General features: G+C 43.1%; 1 protein-coding gene and 1 non-coding gene across 2 annotated transcripts in view; both read right to left on the minus strand.

Annotated features, from left to right (window-relative positions):
* Nucleotides 1-10,490: 10,490 nt before the first annotated feature.
* The window catches only part of PIGN (phosphatidylinositol glycan anchor biosynthesis class N), a 79,559-nt gene continuing 66,293 nt past the window's right edge, over nt 10,491-23,756 (minus strand). The window contains exons 28-30 of the mRNA XM_033154430.1: nt 23,616-23,658; nt 21,286-21,338; nt 10,491-11,324 (exon numbers count right to left, since the gene is read on the minus strand). Coding sequence (XP_033010321.1) covers nt 11,201-11,324; nt 21,286-21,338; nt 23,616-23,658 — 220 coding nt within the window. The 3' untranslated portion in view covers nt 10,491-11,200. The remainder of the gene's footprint in view (nt 11,325-21,285; nt 21,339-23,615; nt 23,659-23,756) is intronic.
* On the minus strand, nt 17,186-17,291 carry LOC117050526. The gene has a single exon (XR_004427098.1). It is a non-coding gene; the product is annotated as a U6 spliceosomal RNA (small nuclear RNA).

Consider the following 23,756-nt stretch of genomic DNA (forward strand, 5'->3'; position numbering starts at 1 on the left):
TATGTTCTGAAAACCTTCCATAGATGAGGCACCAACATCAAGGCGCACATTATCAAAGAGTTGGAATGGACCTATCTACATTAAACAAGAGAGCAATCACTTTTGCCTGTTAGCCCCACTCTGTGTTCTGTTTCTTGGTCAGGGAAAAGGAATAACGAGAAGAGGCATATTTCATTATATTCAGGGCTTTTTTCAGCCAGAACTCACTGGGGCTCAGTTCTGGCAGTTCTGGCAACTCTCAGGTGGGCACCATTACCATTCTAAGAGAATGAGGGAGGTGTTCGTGGTGAGCTCTCTTTTTCTAGAAAAATAGCACTGGCTATATTGCTTATATAGTATATATAGCATCATAAACATATTATATTAGACACATGTATATTGCTGTCGCAGAAACCTCTCTCTAATTTCACTCTAGCCTTGCCAAAAACTCTAGGCACCATACTAATTTGCCTCTCTCCATTGTTCCCGACCTGCCTGTGAATTCCTGTCCTTGTTTGCTCTCGCTGTTTGCATGCAGTTCAAATATCTTGCCCTTTACCTTCAAGGCTCTGTACTGCTCTCATCCACTTACATCCCAAGCTGTCATTTCCTCCCACTCTTGTAGCCCACATTTCTTCCCAGTTTTAACTCCCTCCATTTATCTTTTCACTCACCGCCTGAGTCATCATTTTCGGTCATCTACAGTGAGAGGGGAAAGTATTTGATCCCTTGAGAAATTTGCCCGTTTGCCCTCTGACGAAGAAATGACCAGTCCATAATTTTAATGGTAGGTTTATTGTAGCTGTGAGAGACAGAATAACAACAAGAAAACCCCCCAGAAACCCAGAAGACAAAAGTCAGAGATTGATGTGCATTATAATGAGTGAAATAAGTGTGTATCAGTGGGAGACTGCCTCCTGTGATGTATGTATGATGTTTTGGGGGTGGTCTTGGGCTAAGGGGTGGGCAATTTCAAAAGTCTTTCAAAAGGACTTGCGTACCTTTGTTCAGGGTCTCTCCTACCTCCTTGCAAGGAGGGGAGGGAACTCTATTGCAACAGAAAATCAAGATCTGCCTTGCTTTCCACTGGATCCTGCCACCATCCATTCTTCTCCGACTGATCATGGACTTAGGGAACCCAGAGTCCCATGGAGAGTTGGGCAGCAAAAGCCAAACCCCAATTTTTACATCACTGTTAAGAAAGTGATGGGGAAATGCACTGAAAAACATGGGTAAGCGCTAATGATTAACAGGAAGATGTATAACCACCATGCAAGCAAATCAGGGTGAATGCTCATTGTCAGGTAACCTCCCTGCAATCAAATTCAAAATGCTTGGTAAAGACCAGACATAATCTTAACATCCATATAAGCTTTGTGCAAGGAAATGAGAACAGATGCTAACTAAACTGCTTGTCTAGAGGAGCCCTGGGTTTATACAGATGACCTGTACAAGTTCACAGGATGATGTAAGATGGCTAACCTACTCCAGAGTAACTAGTAAGGAGAATTACACCACACTGGTATAATGAAGCTTCAATGTAGCAGGAAACAGCTATCTTTATTCACACCAGAAAATAGAATTAATCTCTGCTAGATGCTAGGAAACATTCCAGACCATTCCTAAACAGATCAATACTGATAAAGGGGTTCAGTCACATTTTACTGAGGTGAGGATAATCTACTGGGAACCGAGTGAGACCTGATATGATTTACTGGAAAATAAATCCTTGTTCTTTCATATTTTAAAACACCTTTTCTTCTCTATTGAGATTGATTAAGGCTCTCCCTCTTCTACAAAGCCTTACTCGACATCTGAAAGCATAAAGCCATGCAAGGCAGCCCCAGAGGAGAGTTTTGTTGAATTAATATGATTGGATCCTTATAATAATTGGCTAAGAGTCACTGATCTGCTGTGCTAATCACATAAAATCCAAGTACTATTGGAAAAGTGAAAGAGCAGCACAAGCGCCATTTTGGGTCTATTTCTAATGCTGGAATGTATTTTACCTCGCTCTAAAGACTTGCTTTGCCAAACAGGTGCTAATTTGATCCACGTTGCACTATTGTATTGGTACGTATCAATATTTACCAAGGCATCCTAGTAAATACTCAGAGAAAGTCATTGGACACAGTCCTGCCTGACATTTTATTGATAAATCTCAAAAGCCATGAAATCACCATCCAATTTCAACCCTCTTGCCATCATTTACCTGCAAATGTTCACTTTCATCAAGGCAGGGTGGGAACATCATACTTCTAGGGATATGAGGATAATAATAATAATTTAAAAAAAACCAGTTTGGGGGGGGGGACATTTCTGGAGGGAAGATGACCAAGGCAATTCTACTAGATCGAAAATTTCATTTCTGCAAATTTCATTTATGCACTCATTTCAGAGTCTTTAAGTTGGAGGTACATTGATCCATGGCTGCTGGTGCCATTTTTGTAACCTCATCCATCCTCTTCCCAACATCAGCTACTTTTTCTTTGAGTGGAACCCTGAGTTCCTTCCAAATCTCCATAAGCACTGCTCTACAGTTGTGGTGGAAAATCAGCCCTAACATTTGCTGGCGGGAAATAAGTCCTGGGGCCTTTGGGTACTGTACTCTTCATCTGTGGAACTTGCAGGAAACCTCTCTGTTCTTCTTGTCCTTTGGCTTGTCCTATTTTTGGTCTGGTTACACTTGTGGGCATTCTCCCACTTCGTCGGTCCTGCAGTACTGTCAGGGACCATGCTGAGGAGGGCTGCACTTAGGAGGAATGGTGGGAGCCACACACACCCTGATCAGGATCCTGAATATTCCCAGGAGCAGGAGGACAATGTAGATTTGGAACAGTGGTTTGCAGAGGGACATAGTTCAGAAGACAGAAGTTGGGAAGAACTGGGTGGTGAGCAGGTAGGAAAAGAACTGGGAGAGATTTAACAGACTTGTCCATCTGCTCAGCTCAAGGTCAAGGAGAGCAGATAAGGTGGCTGCACAGAAAGCACAATGTTTGCGGGATCAGGTTGCGAGACGCGGAAGTGATGTGGGTGACTAGGGGGGAAGTGGGTGGAATCCTTAAATGGGAGCACCTTCATTCCTAGAAATGGATCCTTTGTTCTCTCGCTGTGATGATTAAAAATTTCTAACTGGTAAGAGACTCCTTTTGCTTTGTTCTGCTTATTTACTGCCAAAGGAGGGGAGAAAGCAGAGTCCCTGAAACCTGACAAGTACTTTGGCAAGCACTTACAAAAAGGGTTTTCTTATGGAGACCTGAGTTAGGGCACAGAATTCCCCTGGCCACACAACCCTTTATAGGGAAGAACAAAACCTATACTGTACTCATTTGGTTTTCATCTCAACCCCCCCCCAACCATATATCAGCTTAATTCCCTTTGCTACAAACTAAAACAAGCCACCAGTGCTGAGGCCAATAAATGAAATGTCTTGGGTAACACGTTTTCCACTCATTCCATTCATAGTATAATGTCACTTGAAGAGTTCAGGGCTTCTGTTGAGCTTCTGAAAAAGTGAAATGTATTTGTGTTTGCGGTCACGACAGGAAACATCAAACAGAAGGTCAGTTGATCCCCCCCCCCCCAATCTTTAGCTGGGATATCTTTCTTAAAGCGAGCAATATGTTTATAGTAGTCCAAACCTAAGTTAAACAAAATAGTTTCCATGCCACTGCAGCCAATTTTAGACATCTCCACTTTGATACATATTTATATATGTAGTTACGATAAATACAAAACTATTACAGTAAAACTTGGCGGATGCTGGCATTTAATGGTAATTCTTAATATCTTGGAAGTTGTCAGTAAATTTCAGGAATTGCAGGCTTTTGGCTAATGACAAAACAACATACATAAATAAAACGAAACGGTGACAAACTGGCCTGTACCATTTCTTGCCCAATTCCATTTCCTTAGCAAACCACTTCCCTGCAGCACAGTGTGGGAAACTTACCAGCAGTGTGGTGTGCAGTGTAGTGATAACAGTATGGGACGAGGACTGCAGACATCCAAGTTCAAATCCTCAATTTGTCATGAAACACACCAGCTGACCCTGGCTATTCCCCATCTCACAGCACAACCAACCTCAAAGGGTTGTTGTTGGAATAAAATGGAGATGAGGAGAAGTGTGAATGCCAGCTTGAGATGCTTGGGACTATATGTAAATGAGCAAACATGCCTGCCCTGGTGAAAACATATGGAACAACTTTACCGCATGGAGTGTCAAACTACCAAGCCTTCCCTTCTCCTGTCTGCCCGAAAAGAGTTTGCTTTGAGCTGTGTGGAGGTGTGGCTTTAAAGGAAAAAAGCTCTGAGCGTGCTCAAAACAGCTCCCAGGGCAAGTGGAAGCCACCCCAGAATTGGCCCTATGGAATATTTTACAAGACAATAATGCACACTCGCACTACAAAGAACTTATAACCCACCTAGGGTGGATCTAGACACAGGAAAAACAAGAACGATGCTATAAATCAGTCAGAAATTAGATTGTTATAACAAAAGAAAAAATCTCTATGGAAAATCGCGTTTTTAAAATTTCCCACTCTCTGGCGCCATCTAGTGTTGCATGTTTATAGAGCATTCAAATCACTGTTTCCTTACTAATGTAGCTGAGTCCCTACTCTCAGCAGCCAGGAGCATCATAACTAGACATTGGAGGGACCTGGCATGAGTGAACATGGACCACTGGTACTCAAAAGTGTATTGGATACAGCCTTACTAGAAAAGCTAACTGACAAACTGAAACTAGCACAGGGACAAATAAAAGAGGACGGCTTCACCCCGGTGTAGCTCCCCTTTATTACATACACACAGCCCACCAAGACAATAACAAGAATCCACCAACAGAATACAAATCAATATGGCTAAGTCAACCCAACACCAGGCCTCCTCCTCCTACACACAAACAAAACTCACTGCAGTCTACTATAGGTAACCAACCATGTCCTGCCCCCCCCGAAATCTCTCACCACCAATGAAAACTTAATAGAAAGAGAACCTACCCATGTGCCACTGACACAAAAACCTTGTGCATAGACTACGTAAAAGAATGGAAGTCTACTACCATAGAATCATAAAATCGTGGAGTTGGAAGGCACCTGAGGGTGATCTAGTCCAACCCCCTGCAATGCAGGAATCTCAACTAAAGCATCCATGACAGATGGCCATCCAACCTCTGCTTAAAAACCTCCAAGGAGGGAGAGTCCACAACCTCCCAAGGGAGACCGTTCCGCTGTTGAACAGTCCCTCCCCTCTCTCGCATCGAATAGAACTGATCTGTAGAAAGGACTTTTATCATCTAAAAACAGAAACGATGTATGTACGTTTGTAACCCAAGAAATATTTAATACAAACTTTTAAAAATAAGCAAACAAGTAGGCAAGTTAACCTCAGATATATTTTAAGTGGGTTCAGGTAATGACAATGGGTGGGGACAGGGGTGAACAGCAGTCAGGGCAAAAAGCTAGTAGACTCAGTAAGAGAAAAATCGATTTTTCTTCCTGAAGACAGAAGAAAGGGATCTTCTGTCAGTAACAATCAGACTGGCTGAGTGGTGCCAAGAGCTGATTGGTCAGATAAAGGGAGACTGGCAGAAAAGTATCCAGAACTCTCTACATTGAAATGGGTTGTGGAAGGATTTTGAGAGACAGGGAAAGAGTGTGGCTTTGAGATTTGAGGGAAGCCTTTTAATAATAATAAAAAATTGCTGGACATTTCACTTGGTAGGGCTGAGCCTTGTTTGCCCTAATGCACCACCACACTCTGGGAAGCAGTGTGTGTGTGTGTGTGTGTATCAATATCAGAGCTGAAAATGTGCTGCAGTTTCAGTAAGAACCGAGACCCCTCTGTGCCTGTAGTTAAAGAAAAAACTGATGGCGGCAGCTGCAAGCTATGCATTTAGCAGAACATATACCGGTACTGAACAGACGCTGTAAAGTAAACACTGACACCACTAGGAAGCTATGAATAAATACTTGCATTTCCTGCAGTCCTAAGCATGCATGCTTGAAAGCTGTCCTGCCAGAATCAACAGAAATGGCTAGGATCGGGCTGCAAAACTCCCATCTACATGGCCAAATCATTCAGCTGGTTTTCAACACCGCAGAATTTCAGACCCATGTAAGCCCACTCACTGCAGTAATTGTTGTGGGTACCCCAACGGCACTAACTACGATGAGATAAATTGATTTCACCAATGAGGTAATTATCCAAATTAATTATCGCAAGCTGGTGATGATGCAGAGAGCATCAGCTATGAACATTTTTAGAGTTACGAACCACCTCCACTAAAAGTCGGTAAATATGACCCTGTTTTCCAGAAGAGGGCCCATGTTTCCCCGCCCATGTTTTATATGCTGCTCTCTGTGGGAGAAACACTGTTTGAGCAACACTCCCCTTATTTTCCCCCATGTACCGTACTTTCTGTGTAAGCATAACATCTCAACAACGCTTCCTCTAACATAAACACAAAAGACCTGCTTAATAGCTCCAAGTATTCCTCCTACTTTATTTACTTAGAATTCAGCCTGCCAAGTTTGGCTCGGCTATTACAGGGCTGGGCTTGTTTTGGTGCTTTTAAAAAGAGGGCCCAGTTCAACAACTTAAAGCAGTGTTGGCCAAACTTGGCCCTCCAGCTGTTTTGGGACTACAGTGCCCATCATCCTTAGCTAACAAGACCAGGGGTCAGGGATGCTGGGAGTTGTAGTCCCCAAACACCGGGAGGGCCAGGTTTGGCCATCCCTGACTTAAAGGATCTGCCCTACCTAAAATTACTTGCCACCAAGTTTCCCTCAAAAGAAAGGGCAAAATTAGTCATAACTAACTTAAGTCCTCCTACTTACTATGGAACTTTGCTACCTTATAACACCTGAAAGATCTACACTAGCTCCCAGTACATTTCCGGGCACAATTCAAAGTGTTGGTGCTGACTTTTAAAGCTCTAAATGGCTTTGGCCCTGTATACCTGAAGGAGCGTCTCCACCCCCCCATCAGCCCAAACTCTTAGGCCCAGCTCTGAGGACCTTCTGGCAATTCCCTCATGCCATGAACAGGCAGGACGGCGAGGAGGAAAATGATCCTGGGACGCACCAGGGCAAGCAGGGGATAGGGGAGGAAGTACTCACTGACAGAGGATGGTGAAAAGATAGAGGTCAGCGCACAGAAACGAAAGCAGCACGACCCATCACCAGATGGCCCCTGTCCCCATGAACACAGCAGGCTCTGGGGCATAGGGAGCTGCAGGAAGGGCACTCTAGTAAGCTGAGGCAGGCAAGGGCCCAGAGACCGGCTCGCTAGCTCTGGAAACAGGTTGTGATTCCTCAGCTGGAACAGGTGAGGGTCACCTGCCTCATCAAGCTCAGGTGCTGCAATCAACAGGCAAAGTGCAAAAGGTCAGCAGAGCTGAGGTGCTGGGTTTGCTCAACTGCCCAAGTTGACAGATCTTGATTTGGATGCTCCTGGACCTGTACAGACTGTGCTTTGGGTTTGACCCCTGAACAGTATCTGCTGGACTTCAGACTTGGCATACTGACTTGCTGCCAGTTAGGCCTGGGGTTCGGGACACCGGACTGCAAAAAGTGAAGTTACAGGGAACTAGGCAGAGGGCCTTCTCGGCTGTAGCACCCACCCTGTGGAACGCAATGGTCAGGGGTGATGGGAATTGCAGTTCAGCAATGTCTGGGACTGGTTTGTCTACCATGGACCCTCTATGTGGAACAGGATCACTGAAGGAAGAACAGCTGAAAAAAATCAATAATAACAAGGACAAGACCCAGACCAAACCAATAGCCCCTCTTCCCTTCCCAAATGGCAACGGAAATGTTCTGTTGATCAGGCTACCAATGGATAGCTTGCAGCTCTTGTATGATGGATTTACAAAGTGATGGACACTAATGAGATTAGCTTTCTGCAAGATTTGGTTTTGAGAGGTTTCTATGCACATGTCCATGCAGACAAACAGCTCTGGCGCTTTTCTGAGATTCACAACTACAATTAAGACGGCCCGACTTGATAGGATGCTTATCCACTCCCTGTGAAAGACAGAGAACGAGGGACCTGGCTTCTCTGTGCTTTCCAGCTTTCTCCAATAATTGCCTTGGCCTTGGATTAAAGAATATTATGTTTGGAGCTTGTTTATGTGCAGAACAAAGAGGCACATAATCCCACAACACAATCAAATAAGACTGCTTAACTGGCAGAATTCTGCCAGCTTCCAGAGCTGGATAAAATTCAAACAGGCAGCCCAAAGATTTCTGCCTGCTCCCACCCCGAGGAAATCCAGGAATAGCATAGCCAGTCAGACTTTCCATAGGGGACATGTAAAATAGCTCTGGAGAGGGTGTTTGCTAGTAACAGAGTTAATAAAACGGTCAAGAGGGAGTCAGCTAAGGTCACTGGTCTTGCAGTCCAACTAAGAACAAAGCCAATGGAATTAGCAAATTAATCTTATCAGGAGTGGAGGCAAAACAGGGTGGAAACCAAAACCATCTTTCCCAATGCATGGTTAAAGCCAATAGGAAGAGATGCATCAATGTCATTGTTCATGTCAAACCTCTTGTGTAGCCAGTACTATTTTTCTAGAAAAAGAGGTGCTGGAACTCACCATGTTTTCTTGTAACGGCAATGGCACCCAACCGAGAGGTGCCAGAACTGAATTTTGGTATGTTATGGCTCAAAAAAGCCCTTCCCCTATTTTGGATTTTTTTCATACACTAGTTTCCTCCATACAACTTTGCCAGAAATCCAAATGGTTAGGACAAACACGCGCGTTTACAGGGAAAAAAAATATTTATTTTAGGTAGGAAATAGGATTTTCTTCTGGGTCCTATCTATTCAGGGCTGGATCTATACTGATCTTATAGAACGTTATATTGAGTAATGTTTAGAACGTTTAATGGCAGTTTTCCATTGCCGGCAGCTCGCTGCTCTGCAGCACCCTCTGGTGTCACATTTTAATAACATATTTTTAATGTTATAAATGACGAGTGTAGATCCGCCCAAGGATACTCATAATGCTGGCATTCAAACATGTCAATTGCTTTATTATAATTTTGAATAGCTGGTGGTATTTTGCAGCTTGGTATGAAGTGTTAACTGGAGAGATGGGTTAGCAGCCACCATTTTAGAAGACTTTGTTCCAATTGCTTCGTTGCTGTTCAGCGGCTTAAATAACATGGCAATGATCGCTCTCCCATGATAAAGTGATTGATGGTAACTGACAAGCAGATGGATGTCTGCATCCAGTTTTGCAGCGCTAACATTTCTACTGGGATGACTGGGTTCCACAGCTGTAGTGACATGGCTTTAATGCCACATAGCCAAGGGGCTAGAGTGGTACAGGATGAATCCCTTGCTGGCATGCTCCAATACTGGCAGCCGGCGTGGCATGCGTGTTTCATGGATTTTATATGTACTTTCTTTCTCAGAGCTATGACAGGCTGCTATTCCTACAGTCTCTATTCCTACAGATGACTCTGCCATCTGCTGTGATTGGTTAGGTGAACGTGCCCTTATAATACAAACAGTATTTCCATATATCGTATGTCCAAGACAGATTGAAATCATACAATAGAGGCATTCCTTTGATCGGTTGAACTTGGGCCACCTGTTCATTTTAATAGCTGTGTCTTAAATCGGATTGTTTTATTGTGCATTTTGATTTGGGATATTTTAACGTCTGTGTAACAGATTTTTATACACTGGTATCTCTGGTTGCAAACAGGATCCGTTCTGGAGCTCTGGCCGCATTCCAAGGAATTCGCTTGCAACGCGAAACCCAGAAAAATAATTCCTGAAAGATACGCAACCAGAGGTGTGTGTGTTTCTAGACGTACCACTGTACTTGGTAAATGGCTATTTTGGCTTTAAGCAGCACAGAAATTCAATAACAATACCCACAACTCGTTCATCGCAGCAAAGCAAACGGGTCTAGACACAGAAAGCAAGACAACCTAATCCAGATGCATTCTAAGACTCCTACTGCAACACCCACTTGTCTGCAAGCGGGTCCCATTGAACTCAATGAGGGATTACTTCTGAGTATTCAGGTATAGGATCATGACAACCTGCACTAAAATAAGAGCAAGTTGAGCTGAGGCACAAAAATGCTCCTACTGTCCAACGCATTGTGTACGAGCTGATGGCAAAGTGTTTATCTGAGCAGCTACCCATGAAAGATTTAGGGGCAAAATATATACAATTTCTCAGCCTTCTGGCATTGTGAATTCCAGTATGCGATATGGCTTCCTAGGTTTGGTTACCAATTGAAGTGGGATTCGAAATGCAAAAGCTTTTCTTTCTCTGGAGCTTTAACAGCTTGCGAGTTCTACTTAAGATGGCACATGTTGTCTCAGTGTAATGAACAGAGCTTGAATGGGGTGGTGGTGGCTGGGTTTCAATCTCTGCTCAGATCTGCAGCTCCTTAAGATGGCCTTGGCCAAGTCACTGTCCTTCAGCCTAACTTGGCTCACAGGGCTGTTGCTGAGATCATGACAAATGAAATCTCTCTTTTGTCGTTGTTGTTCCTCCTCCTTTTATGTAAGCTTCAGTTTGAGCAGACAGAGAGAGTTCTTTTCAAGTGCATCCTATAAAATTAATCATAGAAAAAGTAATCTGCAGCATCTTCTTTTAAAACAGGAATTAATTCATCTCTCTCTCACTCGCACATACAACCCATATGTTTTTGGGTTTGTTTGTTTTTAAAAGTAGCAAAATTCAAGTTTTAGTCTCCTCCCGTTATACACAAGCCTCTAAATTTGATCTTAAAACACCAGAAGTGAGAAATGGCCACAAAAAAATAATAATTCAAAGCATGCTGACCAGTCCCAAGATTTGGTCCAGAAGCAGACTGTGGACAAAGCGCAATATTCTGTAGGCCTTGGGATTGCTCTCCTATGCCTTTTGGGCCCAGTTACAGAGCCAGTTTATTTCCTTGTCACCCATTTCAATCTCCCTGGAAAAATCATATACAGCACTCATCTTCCAACATTGAAACGGACCATATATTCAGTTTTTGGCAAGAGACTTGTGGCTGTGTCTCTTTCCCTCTTCTTTTAAAAGGAGGGGAGGAAGACAAGGTACAATTCCAGAGAGAAAAGAGCTGGTTGAGGTGTTGTTGCCTGTAGCATCGAGTTCTTTCGGTGTTTCTGGCAGCCAGTCTCATAACTCCATCTGTCACTCGGGGAGGTTGCAGTTTCCAACGATATGGACCTCTCAACCCCATTCGTCACAAGGCATGGTGCTTAGCTTCTTCCCAAAGTGCTAGTCTCTTCGTAGTGAGCAGCTGAGCCACTCCACTCAAAAGCAGCAGGAAGATGGTGAAAGACATTGCAACCACGTAATGGCTAATGCTGCAACAGAGAGACAATTATGGGTGAGAAAGGAACAGATTTTAAATCAACAAGCAGAAACTAAGTTTACCGACAACATTAGAGAGACACAATCTTGGCCGCTCTCCTAAACAGGATGTTCAATAATGAGCATCTGTTTATTACCTGTGCTCATCGCTGGCCATACCAATACAGACTGAGGCTGGATAGCTTAATTGGCTAGAGTGTGGCGCTTATAACACCAAGGCTGCAGGTTCGATCCCTGTATGGGACAGCTGCATATTCCTGCATTGCAGGGGGTTGGACTAAGATGGTCCTCGGGGTCCCTTCCAACTCTGATTCAACAGACAAAAATAGCAGCAGCTTATTTTCTGGGCAGGAAGGAAGTGCACTCCATTAACAAATGAGAGTTGAATGATCTTGGTGGTTTTTAAGCAGAGGTTAGATTGGCCATCAGTCATGTGTGATTTAGTTGAGATGCCTGAATTGCAGGGGGTGGGAATACATGACCCTCGGAGGTCCCTTCCAACTCCACAATTCTATGGGTTTCTGCCTAAAGATTTAGATCCTATATATATTAGTGGCAAGTCCCTAAAGTAAGCCAACACCAGTTTTGGACATTAACACCAATGTATGCTTCTAAGCAGTTCTCTGTCCTCCTAGAGCAAAGGCAGATTACCTAATGGTTAAGATGTGGAATAAACACAGTTCCTTGAAGTAGATAGTCATTAATGGGAGAAGTTGGAATACTGACCAGAATGAAACAAGAACATTAGCGCCAATATTATTAGTTAGGACGCTTGGTGGCCTCATGAGAGTTGAGCTGAATTGCTGGCAAACTAATCAAGCATGAGAAGAACTCTCTAGCTGAACTTTTAGCCGATGAGCCGCATTGTTCTTTAAGAAAACTATGGAGCTCCCTCCCTCCCCTCAGTTACAGCTAAACAGAAAGAGCCCATCGAACTGCTAGCTGCTGCCACTACCTGCTGCTGCCACCACTCCAATTCCACAGAGAAGGTGCAAGTTCAGAGGCTGATAATATTCAACCTGGTTTGTCAAAGTGCACAAGGCATTGCTTGAACAGCCTGGTCAGCACCCTTTGGACTTTGCAGTTCACAGGAATGCTTACAATGAACTGATAACACGAGTCTGTCTTGGGAGAAAAAGCTAATCTCGCAACCCAGCTGGTTAGGCTGAATTCTTTTTTTCCGGCATGGCTTAGAAGAGAAGAGAATTGTTGCTGGATTTTTGTTCAAAGCTTTCTATGGAGTTTTATACTCAGAACTGCATCTTAGCCTTCATCACCTCCCCAAAGCATAAGCTGCCAACTAGGGAAAAAGCACAACTCTTTACATTTAGAAATCGAGGGGTTTTATTTTGGGGGGGGGAGTGTGTGTGTGTTTTTGTTTGTTTTAAAAAATGCAGATCCTTTGATGAATATTCTAATTAGTGTTTTTATCCTTTGAGAACTTGGATGAAATTTTAATTACTTTGAATAATTAAAAGGAGTTCATGACTTCATAGTTTGTTCGCTCATATGGAGCCAGAAGTTCAGACTACACAGCTCTAGAGAATCTACTCAGTCAATGGAAAATATCTCTTGTGTTCCGGAGAATTCAGTTAAATGCCTGGCACACCACTGAGACGCCCAAGTCCAATGACAAATAGCTATTCTACTCATAATTGACTGTGTTGATTATTCAGTGTTTAGCATTGAAACGGACCCAGAAAGTAGTAATTGAGGTTGAGGCTCCAGTACTTTGGCCACCTCATGAGAAGAGAAGACTCCCTGGAAAAGACCCTGATGTTGGGAAAGATGGAGGGCACAAGGAGAAGGGGACGACAGAGGATGAGATGGTTGGACAGTGTTCTTGAAGTGACTGGCATGAGTTTGGCCAAACTGTGGGAGGCAGTGGAGGATAGGGGTGCCTGGCGTGCTCTGGTCCATGGGGTCACGAAGAGTCGGACACGACTGAACGACTGAACAACAACAACTTTAAATCATAAATTAAACAACCCGCCCTTTCTCGTTCTTATGTCTAGAACTGCAGAAAAGACCTCTCCACCTGATTTCAAGCAATTCCACCTAGCACTGCATTCTGTGCAACACAGCCCATGCTGATCAGGACATATAGACACATCTGGAGAGGCTTTCTGGGAATTACAAGTGGCTGCCTGGGGGCAGAGGGAAAGGGAAAGACCGGTTGTGAAACCTGCTTTCCTTTTTTCTTTTTCTTTTGCAATCGCGGGATGCAAGTCAATCGTACTTAATGGCTAAATTTGCCAAAACGGAACACAAAAATTGAAAACTATAGCAGGAAATGCTACAAAGGCAACGGATGTCAGAGATGGACCACAAACTGAAGCAAACATCTATTAAAATTTGTTAAACCTGCCACGCTAGTTGTGAGAAATTGTGGTGTGCGCTATGGATTCAAGTGTTCAATTTATCCAACTGTCTTTACAAAAAGAGATGGCGTTAGCAGTGAAAGAAAGATGCCTGTAGACTTTACGCTGATCCAAATCGTTAAGAATCTTGGGCCTCCCAAATGAATTGAGAGAATAGGTTTCCACTGTTAATGGGAATTTTAAATTTGTGAAAATCTATTGCCGGTATCCACCTTTTACCGAGAGCAACAATTCTGTACCTTAAAAGAGGAAGAAAACTATTTGGAATGGCAAATAATTGCATTCGAGAATAGGGATTGAATCTGGGATGCATATATACAAAGCATTCGTTCTACCACTGAGCTATAGTTGCTTAGCAGAGTCTGGACAATCCATTACCCTCCGGCTAATTAAAGCTTGCAAATGGAGCTGCTCACCAGGACAAAGTACCCAGCGTGATTTTGTGGTTGCTCACATTAAGTCAGGACTGCAGGATGAGCATCAGTGGGATTTGAGAAGGCTGGTTACTGCATCACGGAACCACCTCTCTTAGAAATTTAAACGCCTTCCGATTCCCATTGTGGGATTCCTCATTCAAAAGATACAAATGAAACACCATTTTAGATTTTTAGATATTAAGTCTTCAGGGTTGTTACATTCACATGAAACCAGAAGCTTGAATTATGCAGTCAGTTAGGCACTGACTCTCTTTCTGGAGTGAGAATTTCACTTGGGTTCAATGCAAGATGGCCACCTTCATCCCACCAAAGAGAAAATGGACACCTGGCTCACAAAGTTGGGAAAGTAAAAAGCTGTTGGATATGGCACTGCACTGCTTGTGTACTACAGAGCACACGAATTGGGACATTTTACATGTCACACTGGTGCCATGGGAGGTACTTCCCCATAGATTTATCCTACAGGCCCAAACTAGCATTTAAAGGCTAGCAACCACATATGTGTGTCCACTTCTATAGGAAACAGGGCCGGATTTAGGTTGGATGAGGCCCTAAGCTACTGAAGGTCACGGGGCCCTTTATATCTCCAGCTGTCCCTTGTCAACAACAAATTGTTGCTGTTTTTTGTGTTGAATATATGCTATATGGTAATTTATGGACCTAATAGGTATCTAAAGCTATTTGCACATAACAAAATATGTATTTTATAAAAGTAAATACAATTAAGAAGAAGTATATTAATAGCGAATTTGTGAATTTGGGGGGGGGCAAGAGAGTGGGGCCCTAAGCTATAGCTTGTTTAGCTTTTACGTAAATCTGGCACTGATAGGAAAGACCCATGCAACTTGTCACCCCCTATATGGATTCATCCAGAGTTCCAAGCACACTCCATAGCACTAGTGTAACATTTTAAGGACACCTTAGTAAGCCATAACTTCCTTAAATTTGGTGGTGAGGGGGAATCCCCAAGATGTGGCTTTCACATTTTTTGTTATCTTCTCATTACAAAAAAAAGAATGAAGATTAAAAAGCTGTACCCGGACGCCTACAGTAGATGCTCTGGAAATACAGCACTACTGCTAGGTGCCAGATAGAGGCTGGAGCCGGACTCTGTCGTATTTAGATTAGACCTGATCCTACTGTCAGCCTAGCTGAGTCTAGATCCAACCCATCATTCGCGCAACATCTGCCAGGTTTTAATTTTGACAATTAACAAAAAGTATTTACTGTCTGACAAAAGGAACGCAAGGGAAGCGAGAGGAAGAAAAAGCAAATAAGAACAAGATTAAATGTCTGTGCAAAAAAAGTTGTGGGGAACTTTACAAATCGTGCATGCTGCAAAGAGGAGTGTGACACTTGTAAGTAGCTGCTTTGAAATGAAATAAGAGAACAAAAACAGCTGAGCCACCTGAAAAGCCCCTGCAATGTGGTTTAAGAAACTATGTTCAAAGGGGAAGTGAGAAAGCCTGTGTAATACTCACTGGATTTCAGCTTTCTCAGTGGGCCAGAATGTTGACATAACAAGGAGACTGTCAAGTCGGGGGGGGGGGGAGAGTTATTTGATGCTATCTCACACATGCACACCAAGGAAATACAGCAGTGGTGACGGCTGTTTCTTCATCTTCTGATAAGTGCAGGGTGCGAGTGAGAATTCTGTGCATGTGTGGAACTGCAGCTGCCCACGGGGTAGCCATTCCCTCTCTGCAAGAACTACTGTTATATAAAGTGGCTGCAGAGAAGAGGGAAGTAAATCAGCCCTAACGCAAAAATAATTTTAAAAAAGCTAGGAGTGGAAGAGACGATGTGCAATGGCAACAAGTCAGATTAGGGCCAATAAACCAAAAAAAAGGACCTGACAACATGAAGGTGCTCTGGCTTGATGGCTCCCACATCCAGGAAAAATGAAGGCAGCCTGTTCTGGATGGAGGTGCGTCCCCTTATTCGATCAGGTCTGTAATCTAGGGGTAGTGGCCCTGGATTTCAGGCAGTCACTTGAAGCCCAAGTGGTTTCAGTGACGTGAAGTGTCCTTTTCCAGCTCTGGCTGTTATTGAGAAGGAATATCTTGGTTATTGTTAGCCATGCTCAAGTGATGGGACACGTGGACTTGTTATAGAAAAAACCTGCTCCTTTTCCCTTATGGGGTATCCAAGAGCCCGTATAGAGTCCTTAAGTGGGTTCCCTATCGGTAGGAGAAAATAGCAGAGGCCAACCAGAGAATATTGAGAAGCAAAGCAGCTAGTAAGCCTGATCTTTATTAACTGTTTGCAACAGGGTCCTCACTCACCACATGCAGGAAGGAGGATGAACCCAGTACAATGGTGCGCAAGCCCCTATATAGACTTTTGAAATTGCCCACCTTGTAGTTCAAGACCACCCTCAAAAACATCATACATACCTACATCACAGAAGGAGGCAGTCTACAGCAGAAATCCTGTCTGCCAGGATATCTGTTAATTGCTTAACTGATTGCTTTACCTGGGCAGCTTGGCCATTCTTTTGTAGTAATAATAATAATAATAATAATAATAATAATAATTTATTTATACCCCACCCATCTGGCTGGGTTTCCCCAGCCACTCTGGGCGGCTTCCAACAGAACATTAAAATGCAATAATCTATTAAACATTAAAAGCCTCCCTAAACAGGGCTGCCTTCAGATGGGAGGGCGTTCCACAGGGCAGGAGCCACTACCAAGAAGGCCCTCTGCCTGGTTCCCTGTAACTTGGCTTCTCATAGTGAGGGAACTGCCAGAAAGCCCTTGCACTGGGCCTCACAAGTATTTACCTTGTGATGGTAAATACTTTTAGTTCCTGAATCCAAGTCTCAGGCTCATCCGATTCATACACAAATATGCCCTTAAGACAGGTAAGCAAAAGACAATGGAGAGCCTTTCCAATTTGCTTCCTCCTTGCAGAGAAATATTTGAGGTCAAAATGGTTTGGGAGAGTCAAAATGGCTTCAGGATTGCTCTCCTGTACTATTTCAGACATGTGATTTATATACTTATGTATGTGTTTTGCCTTGTACATTTATGAATGTTTATGTAGGGCTACTCTTATTTTTTTCATTTTTGGGGGGGGGGCCATGCTAATCTTTTCTGTATTGTTCCAATTTTAGTATATGTGCTGCCGAAGCGAGCACATGTAGGGCTACTCTTGAAGATAGTTCAGAGACCGCAAAACTGCTGCTGATCAACCTTTCTGCCCAGGACCGCGTTACATTTGTCCCTAAAGATCTGAACTGATCACCACCAAGATCAATGCAAGGTGTGGGTTCTGAAGTCTTAATCCCCGAGTTGCTTAGGACCACACTCCCCACACTTCATGAGATCAGAAGAGTTGTGACCCACCAGGGGGTCTTCTTGGCACTAGAATGTCAACTTTAGAATACTTTCCCCCTTAAAGCTTTGGCTGGCACCCACATTATCTGTCTTTCGGTGCTAGCTGCAGATGTTTATATTATGCTAGGCACTTCAATGATTTTTTTCTGGAACAGATGGGGAGATATACTGTATTGTTTTGCTTTTTTAATTGAATGCATCTTCTCTGGCTTTTATTGTATCCTGAATTGTCACCTGCACCAAGGTCATTATGATGCAAGGCAGGATGGATGGATAAGTATTAGAAGTTTTTGGAGTAAACATTGCAAAGAAGAAGAAGAAGAGTTTGGATTTGATATCCCACTTTATCACTACCCTAGGGAGTCTCAAAGCGGCTAACATTCTCCTTTCCCTTCCTCCCCCACAACAAACACTCTGTGAGGTGAGTGGGGCTGAGAGACTTCAGAGAAGTGTGACTAGCCCAAGGTCACCCAGCAGCTGCATGTGGAGGAGCGGAGACGCAAACCCAGTTCACCAGATTATGAGTCTACCGCTCTTAACCACTACACCACACTGGCTCTTGAGAGGGAGGAGTGACTACTAAAAACACTGCACTGAATGGGAAAAATAGGTAATGGGTGGGGGAAATGGGGCAACAAAACACACAACCAATTAATCCAAAAAAAGAAAAAGAAATGACTAGTAAACAACAAACCTCACTTTGCTTTCTCTAACATCCCACCTTCAAAACTGCCATCAAGCAAAACTATTGTAAGAGCTGTTGCACATATCATTTGATGACGATCTACAGCTAAAAAGCATGAATTGGTTCCGGTGGAAAATGCTGCATTTGCAGAGGTTCCTGCAGGAGAGCTCAGTTGGTAGAGCATGAGAGTCTTAATCTCAAAGTTGAGGGTTCAAGCCCCACATTGGGCAAAGAGATTCCTACATTGAACTGGATGACCTTCGTGGTCCCTTCCTGCAATTCTATGATTTCTTATGACGTGCAATCATTCAAAAGTGAGTGCCTTTTAACACCTTGGATGAAGATAACCTTGATGTGGTTTGCTCTCCCTTTTCTCTGCCACAGGATGCGTATGTGTTACTGATGGTGCTAGTCGGGCTTTCTCTAAGTGAGAAGTCCGACCTATTTTGGGGGGTGTAGGAGGCAGCTGAGTGGAGTACAGGCGGGTGCTGGGTTGGCACCAGCTGGCTGAAACTATATCTGTCCCTGGGATAGCTCAGCTGGTAGAGCAGGAGACTCTTAATCTCAGGGTCGTGGGTTTGAGACCCACGTTGGGCAAAAAGATTCCTGCATTGCACTAGATGACCCTCGTGGTCCCTCTACAATTCTATGATTTCTATGAGATGTGTCAGCAGCGTTTAATCTGCAACAGCTCACTCACACATCACTTAATGCTGCAGCCATCAGTGGATCAACAGTGTGAACCAGTACCAATGCATCTGGAAAGGAATGGAGTGAGAGAGTCATAGGTGCTGTGTGGCACTCGTTCCTACCTTATATGCTGCTCTAGATTTAGTTACACACACACACACACAAACAATGTTCAGCAAAAACGCTGCTGAAGGAAAGAAATCATGCTACAAATAGAATGCAATTAAAAGCAATTCCTACTCCATTTGTTATCACATAATGGCAGCCTGCCAATATATCTGAGTCTATCAGCAACCAGTACTGCTATGCCTGCAGGCAGCTTTGCTTGGAAAATTAGTTTTCATGCAGGAGTAGCACTGTAATTTTAAAGGGAAACAAAAAGCCACGTTTGCTGAACAAAAAGGCAGTATCTAGTTATAACAGCTTGGCAAGGTTTGATTTCCTTTTATGTTGTACATCTGACGGAGTTCACAATTACAATAACGTCTAATATACAACTTCTTCTTGGCTGAAGGTCAGTAATAACGTATATAATTCAGTGGGATTGGACTTGCTGGAAAGATATGACTATGGGATAGGAAGACACTGAATGGATGTATTCTTTTTTGCCTTCCATTATGTGCAAAAAACCCACCCCGCCCTCAAACCTTTGCCTATGTCATAAAGGCATCATGTTCATTATCAATGGCTGATACTGGCAAGTTTGGGGAAACATACAACATGGTGAGAACAGGCAATATATCAGTTTTACTACATATTACAGAGGAGAAATCGCTATGAGACAGCCCCATATTTATTGGGATATGTACTTCTATCCTTATATCTGAAGAGGCAGTTGAGAATTTATGGTTTATGGGAGGGGAATTTGCATTAGCTTGGCTGTTGTACTCAGTTGTACCACTAAGATTGGTAGCAAGGTATGGTATCACTTAACATCCTTATCTATGAAGTGTGAGAAGCAGAAAAAATGGCAGGCTTGTTAAGTAATGAGAGAAATATATTACAGATTATAAATGCCGCAATAATACTCTGTGTAAAATATAATAAGGAAGTAGTGAGATCATTAGCTGTTCTAGAAAATTCATCACACACATAATCACTGGATTCCCCGCCCCCACCCCCTTTTTAACAAACACTGACCTTTTTCCAACCGCCAAATAAAATTATGGTAGGAAAGCATCTTTCTGAAAGAGTACCCGGTATCTGTTGTTTTCTGGGCTTAGACCAGTTTCCTGAAATGGCTTCACTAAATAAAATAATTATATGGCACCTTAAGAAAACTGTTTTGAGGAGAATGGTCCAAAGTGTTTCGTAGTTGCAGGATGTGCGCCAAAGTCACTGCCAACTGATAAACAACTCAAAAGGCGTGGAGCAGGTGATATAGATGGCCTGACTAGAAATAGCCTATATACATTGTCCTCCATGTCCTGGACCCAACTAAATGACCACTGAAGCCAGGGCTGTAGGTATCTCCCTCAGGGCAAAACACCTCTGGGAGAAGCTGAACAAGACCGTGTTGGTTGAAGAAGGTACTGATGGAAGCAGGAGAGGGAACTGCACAATTTTCAGAAACGAAACTTCCTGTTTACCACTCATTTACCAGTGTGGTGTAGTGGTTAAGAGCAGTGGACTCATAATCTGGTGAACCGGGTTCGCGTCCCCGCTCCTCCACACTGCTGGGTGACCTTGGGCTAGTCACACTTCTCTGAAGTCTCTCAGCCTCACTCACCTCACAGAGTGTTTGTTGTGGGGGAGGAAGGGAAAAGGATAATGTTAGCCGCTCTGAGATTCCTTCGGGTAGCGATAAAGCGGGATATCAAATCCAAACTCTTCTTCTACTCTTCTTATTTTACCATACTTGATTGTGAACAACACACTCTGCATCCAACTAATCTTTTCTGTTTTTACTTATGGGGGGCAGGGAATCAATTCCCAGAACCAGAAGCCTTGTGAACATTCAGCAAACTCCTCTCTGTGAACTTAAAAAAACCAAACTGGAAGCTCTTAAGCTGGGGAGGAGTGGCGAGAATACCTCTGATTCTGTTTAAAACGGTATTTACTTTTAAGACAATGACTGAAGGGGAATAATGGGAAACAAAAATTCTCAAGATGACCTGGGCTGAGAAGAGACATCAGGCAAAGTGTTTCACAGCAGTTAAACACTAAACTACTTAACAAGGCAAGAAACGGACTCTAATAAATAAATATATCACCATCAACATTTATAGGCAAAGAAGGGAGATGGTAGAAACGGCATGGAAGCACTTGCCTTGATTGATCTGTAGACAGCACTTAACTATAGGGATTGAACTAAGAAATACACAGCTTAATCGTTGGGTTTATTTTAGAGGCAGCGCTACAGCTAAAGAGGAAGAAAAGGCAGTGCAGGAGGAGGGGTGGGGAAAGCAAATGCTTTGTACCTTGTTCCAATATCCAGCCAGCTTCCATAATCTTTAACCAGAAAGAAGAAGTGCTAAGGCGAGAGAAAGGAAAAAAAAGAACACCATGTTGTTTGGTAAATAAACGTTGCACAATGAGAATCACAAGGCTCAAACACATGTTCCGGGCCATTCATTTGGGGGCATTTAATTCTTGAAGTAAAAGGTGACCTGGCTTCATCCGAGAATGTTTAACTGAACGACAAACAGGTCAGGATACAAGCAATTAAGGAAGTGGACTTGAAGAAGAGAGGGCTAGGTTCGAATTCCTGCTGTGCTATGAACTCTCTGAGCCAAAATAAAATAAAATAAAATCCTTCCAGTAGCACCTTAGAGACCAACTAAGTTTGTTATTGGTATGAGCTTTCGTGTGCATGCACACTTCTTCAGATACCAATAACAAACTTAGTTGGTCTCTAAGGTGCTACTGGAAGGAATTTTTTTTTATATTTTGTTTCGACTATGGCAGACCAACACGGCTACCTACCTGTAACTAGATCTCTGAGTCAAGGTAGTCGTTACAAGGTGTGTATGTACGGCTATTGCTGAGAGCAGCAACCTTGTGGTCCCTTCCCTGTACCTCCCTAGCAATGTCTAGAAAGAAAGGGGGGAAAGCCCACAATGTGATCACACCCAGGTTCTCCAACCCAATTTGTTGGTTGCAGCTTGCAGGGGTGGGAATGTGTTGTGCAGCACGTTCTAAATGGTTATTGGTTACACCAATGATGTAAAACCCTATGCACACTTAAGGAGCTATCCAAAGTCATGCATACAGCGTGATCTGCCTCATCTCCTGCAGCATCTCACTGTATGCAGAAGCAAAGACTGCTCTGTTTGCAAGGCTGTGGAGAGGGACTCCCATTAACAGCTGCAAATACCTTGCAATAATGTCTGTCCATTTGGAGAACACTGTTCAAGGCAATTTACAACATAAAAATATAGTAGGGCACTAAAAAGACGCCATGAGAACAAAACGATAAAACTATTTACATCTCTTACAATTAATTACACTTTACACGCGGAATATTCCGAGAGGAAAACATTGTTAACTGTGACGCGAAGCCATTTCTCAACTATGAGCCAGGCCTCTGGGCTGCAGAGTCGTTTTCTAACTGCCAAGTGGTCATTTCCACAATTCCTCCCATAAAACAACAACACAATAAATATCCTGTTCTGAATTGGCAATATATGAAGGAGTAATTGCCTTGATTTTAGCAGTGTGTAGTTTGGGCCTTGGAAAACACATGGAATTACCTGAACTGATTCAGGTCAGACAATTTCCCCATGCAATTCTGGCACTTTTATTTATTATGACGGAGAGAGAAAACATCTCAGAATGGGACCCAGACTGGAAATGCAGATTATTATTTTTCTTTAACACTCCCCCCTCCCCAATCACATTTGTTGACTACTCTATAATTAAAATTACGACTGCCTTAGATGTCTAGCACTTAGACACATTTCTCCTTTGGCAGCAGCTCCATGAAGTAAGTGACACAACAAAAGCAGGAGGTGTTGTGACATAACAAAAGCAGAAGGTGTTGTCACTTCAAGTAAGTCCTCAGGGAAGGGTAAGAGATGTGGGAAGCAAGATCTCAGAAGAATAGCAGGCCCTTCCCCTTACTGCTTTAGAGATGCATCCCTTCGAGCCATGTCATAAAGTGTAAATTGCGTTACAGCCAACAAAATCGGCATTCGGGGAAGATTTTCGTGACATTTTTTCCACTTTCTCTATTAAAAAAAAGAGCAATTTTGATTTTAATAAATTGCGGTTCTGAAATTATAGGATGGATACTGAAATATGCCCCCCCCCCACTTAACTCTCTGTGTGTGTTTGTGCGTGTTTGTGTCCCTTCCTGTCTGGTAATTCAGGCATCTCTCTTGAAAAATTAAGGCAGACCATGGCATATTTTTCTTTTGTTCTGAAGGCAGGGAAGAAAAGGAAGAAAAATTAAACTGGGCACCCAGGTGCATCTGGCATTCCCTTTTCACTCACAGGCTTGAACATTCAGTTTGAAATACATGAAAACCAAGCACCGCTAACTTAAAAATAGCTCTGTGGAAGAACTGAAGTAATAAAGATGATGTCTCTTCTGATGCATTCATTAGATGATGTACAAAGGATTGTGAAAAGGGGGTTTGTGGGGGGGAGAGGGATTTCCATCTGCAATTTATGTGGGGCTCCAATTCCGTTCCCTGCCCTAGTTCCAGAAACTTTGAAGTCTGAAACTAATTCAGATTTCTCTTGATTGAATTAGCAGAGCTCTCTGGGTTTTGATCTTATTTGTACAGAATGTCCGACAGTAGCTTACCAAAGCCATGATGTCTGAAATCACAAGAACAATGAGAAAAAGCCTGGAGGGAAAAGAGAGAGAGAGAGACAATGTGTCAGAGGAAGACCATAATTCATAGTTCAACAGTGCAACAACAAAGCTTCGTAAAATCCCAATAAT

This window comes from Lacerta agilis, chromosome 7 (genome assembly GCF_009819535.1).
Source record: "Lacerta agilis isolate rLacAgi1 chromosome 7, rLacAgi1.pri, whole genome shotgun sequence".
In the NCBI taxonomy this organism is placed as follows: domain Eukaryota; kingdom Metazoa; phylum Chordata; class Lepidosauria; order Squamata; family Lacertidae; genus Lacerta; species Lacerta agilis.